Raw genomic sequence first — 3703 nt, 5'->3', positions numbered from 1 at the left:
ATTCTTTAAGAATAAAATTCATATATTCACAATATAAAAATAAATTGCATAAAAACTTTATTACAGGTTGTAGAATTATTAGATGCCTTTCCTGTTGGTTTAGATTTTATAATGGTTTTTGAATATATGCCTACAGGTTTATGGGAGATAATAAAGGACAATGATATATCATTGACTCCAGTTCAAGTAAAAACTTATACAAAAATGATTTTGGAGGGTATTGCATACATACACAGAAAAAATATAATACATAGGGTAACAAATTTTAACATTTTTGACACAAATTAGAATAATTATAAGTATTTTATACTAATAAGATTTAATTAGATATGCTTTCAATTTATATATAGAATGTTGTTATTAGTTCAGTTATTTTTTACATTTCAAATTCAATTGAATTTTAATGAAAGTTTTAAAACAATATGTTTAGGATTTAAAACCTGCAAACTTACTAATTAATGGGAAAGGTATTTTAAAAATTGCTGATTTTGGTTTGGGGAGATTATTATGGAAAAATATGGCAAAACCATATTCTCATCAAATTGCCACCAGATGGTACAGAGCACCTGAATTATTATATGGTGCACGATATTATACATCAGCAATTGATATGTGGTCTATAGGTTGCATTCTTGGAGAACTACTTAACAAGTCACCATTATTTCCAGTATGATGTAAAATATTTTTATTTTCTTCATTTCTTTTTTGATTTTAATATTTATATTACTTGTGAAGATAATAAGTATATAATATATTTTCTTTAATAAACTTGCAGGGGGAAACAGATATAGAGCAGTTAGCAATGGTTTTAAAATATTTAGGATCACCTACATCAGAAACTTGGCCAGATTTAAGTATATTGCCTGATTATAATAAGATAACATTTCCTTATCATAAAGGAATAACATGGGAAAGTATCATTGAAGACACTGAACCAGAAGCTGTTGACCTCATTAGTAAAATTCTTATTTACAATTCAACAAAACGTTTGACAGCTGATGAAGTAAGTAATAAAATAAATAAAGTAATCAAAATCAGCAATCACAATTAAAACATTTCTTACTTCAGGCGTTACGTCATATATATTTTCATGCCAAACCTTATATTTCTTTGAAAAATTTGGTAAAACCACAAAATAACCATCGAAGTCAAATAAAACAGAAAGAAATTAATACAAATATCCCAGTTACTTTAATTTTTAAAAATCTACTAACGATTGTATAATAAATATTCGAAGTAATAGTATAAGTGAAAAAATTAATTATTTAACTACAATAAATTTACGAATATTTATAACTTTGAAAGTGATGTAATAATATAATAAATATAATGGTCATTCAATATTTAAAGAGACAAAGAGCTCTAGTTCATAAGTTGGTATTCCTATCATCAATTTAAAACAGTTGTTTTTAAATTAAATTAAAAAATTGAAAAATGTTAGGCTGAGAGCTTTTGCCGCATCCGTCTTATTTTTTTTGTTTGGCTCTCTCAAGAAGTCATTATGTGGAATCAAGTTCCACAACAACGAAAAAGTGAATACAAATGTCCAAAACTGGCACAGACTTCAAGGCAAAGAATTCTTTGTTGCAGGCATAAAAAAACTAGTATAGCAATAGGACAAGTGTATAATTGTCGCAGGGCATTATGTCGAAAAATGGGTAAATTGTTAGATTTAATGAATAAACTGTATTAAACTGTATTACAACAGATATTTGTCTCTTTACTCATTGAATGACTCTTGTACTTTTGAAAAGAATGTATAATTTATTAGTAATAATTATTAATTCCTATTTTATTTATCTATTTTTATAAAATGCAAGAAATTTTTTAAAAACTTCATTATTGTAGCCTTCAAGACAAGGTTGTCCATTTTCGTATTGAGCTTTTTCATACAATTTTATTGATGGTTCTGACCACCAAAAATTTCTAATTCCTTCTTTGCCATCAATGTCTAAAGTATTAAGTTGATACACAGAGAAATGGAAATTTTGTCCATCTGATTGAATACATTGCACAACAACAGGTTCAGGTAATTTTTTCACGTTTAATCCAAACCTTTGTCGTGCATAAACTGCTGCTACAGTAAATGATTTTATCATAGAACGTGCATGAATTTGATTTTCAGTAACTGGCAATTCAGTTATATTTTTGACTTCTTCTGGATCATGATTTATAAAGATAGTGTGAACATTCATGAATGGAGATTCCATAGTGATTGCTGTAATATTAATGTATATGTTAAATTTTTTAAATATCATATAAAAGCATTGTTAGATTTGAACTTACGATATATATCCTCGCTTTTGCAAGTATTTAATTTGGTTAAACCAATAGTATCATGTAATGGATAAATGTTAGGCATGTCAAATGCATTATTCGTATTTGTATCAGCTATTGGTGTTAAAGGCACTGAAGATGTCATCATTATATCCGTTTTTAACGAAAACTTTATAAAGTCCGTTTCTTTATCTAAAATATAACTAAATTTTATATTTAATAATATACAAGGTGTTCCATACAACTAAGACCTGCTGTACGTTTAAAACGGTTACAGAAGAAAAAAATGTAATAAGGTAAAATTAAGTGGTTTAGGATGGAGCATATTCTGAAATGTTAATTAATTAAAGCATTTAATTTTGTCTTATGACATATTTTTTCATCTCTAACCGTTTTAAAGATAAGTTTGTCCCAGTTATATAGGATGCCTTATGTGTTATTGTAGATAATATTGTAAACAAACAACTTATTTTTAAACACTTGTATAATTAACAAACGCTGAAATTAATACTTTTAATATTGTGTCATAAATATCCTTGCATTATATAATAATCGACTATAATTGCAGTATGTATTATATGACTGTTGACATTCTTTTACATTATCATTACAAAGATACTTTGGAGTCTAGAGTTAATTTAACCTGTATAGATATCACATATACATGCACAATATTTATGATACATAAAATTTAATCTACGTTTTAGTATACTAATCCTTTAACAGTATACCTATGCACACAGAAGATAGTCCATCATGTAATATTAATCTGTCTTGTACAATATCTAGTCCATTTAATGATTCACAAAGTTGTAAAAATTTCTTTGACAAATTGTGCCTGAAACATATCTTACAAATAAAAATTAAGAATTTAAATTAAAAGAATACAAGGAAACATAATTGAATGATTAGTACTTACATCTTTTTTGTAGTGCATATACCATATGCTCTAGGAAATACCCAAGAAGGTCTATTGGGATCTTTGAAGATTGGTAATTTTATTTGCTGTGCATCATATATTACAGATGTATAAATGAACCTGTAATAATAATCAAAACAATTGGAAAAAGAAATCAGTATCTATATACATTAAATACAATATTTTTTATGTATAGCATAATCATATTTGTATTAATATACCTTAGCAGTAAATTATTTATATTATCTGGAACATCAGTGATTAAATCTTTAATTTTCTTTGGCAGTTCATCATCCATTTTTAACGTATTTGTTAATAAACATGCTTGTGGTACACCTTCTTGCAAAACATTATGATCTTCAAATGTCAAACAATTTTTATTTACCTCTTCCAATACAGTTGGTTCTATCTCTCTAAAGTAAAAATACGCAAATGCACATATAATAAAACTTTATAATTACAAAATAACAGTTTATTAAATAACTTATAGTAATGTATACTTTAAAA

General features: G+C 26.3%; 2 protein-coding genes across 2 annotated transcripts in view; one reads left to right on the top strand and one right to left on the bottom strand.

The window, feature by feature from the left end:
- LOC108572454 (cyclin-dependent kinase 20-like) overlaps positions 1-1224 on the top strand; it is a 1446-nt gene extending 222 nt beyond the window's left edge. The window contains exons 2-5 of the mRNA XM_017934694.1: positions 67-255; positions 431-667; positions 776-1003; positions 1069-1224. Of these exons, the coding sequence (XP_017790183.1) occupies positions 67-255; positions 431-667; positions 776-1003; positions 1069-1224 (810 nt within the window). The remainder of the gene's footprint in view (positions 1-66; positions 256-430; positions 668-775; positions 1004-1068) is intronic.
- Positions 1225-1796: 572 nt separating this feature from the next.
- LOC108572257 (39S ribosomal protein L37, mitochondrial) overlaps positions 1797-3703 on the bottom strand; it is a 3590-nt gene continuing 1683 nt past the window's right edge. The window contains exons 2-6 of the mRNA XM_017934457.1: positions 3418-3609; positions 3197-3316; positions 3009-3115; positions 2287-2469; positions 1797-2218 (exon numbers count right to left, since the gene is read on the bottom strand). Coding sequence (XP_017789946.1) covers positions 1797-2218; positions 2287-2469; positions 3009-3115; positions 3197-3316; positions 3418-3609 — 1024 coding nt within the window. The remainder of the gene's footprint in view (positions 2219-2286; positions 2470-3008; positions 3116-3196; positions 3317-3417; positions 3610-3703) is intronic.

This window comes from Habropoda laboriosa, unplaced genomic scaffold (genome assembly GCF_001263275.1).
Source record: "Habropoda laboriosa isolate 0110345459 unplaced genomic scaffold, ASM126327v1 scaffold65, whole genome shotgun sequence".
In the NCBI taxonomy this organism is placed as follows: domain Eukaryota; kingdom Metazoa; phylum Arthropoda; class Insecta; order Hymenoptera; family Apidae; genus Habropoda; species Habropoda laboriosa.
The sequence above is the reverse complement of the archived record's forward strand: the minus strand, read 5'-3'. Positions and strand labels throughout refer to the sequence as shown.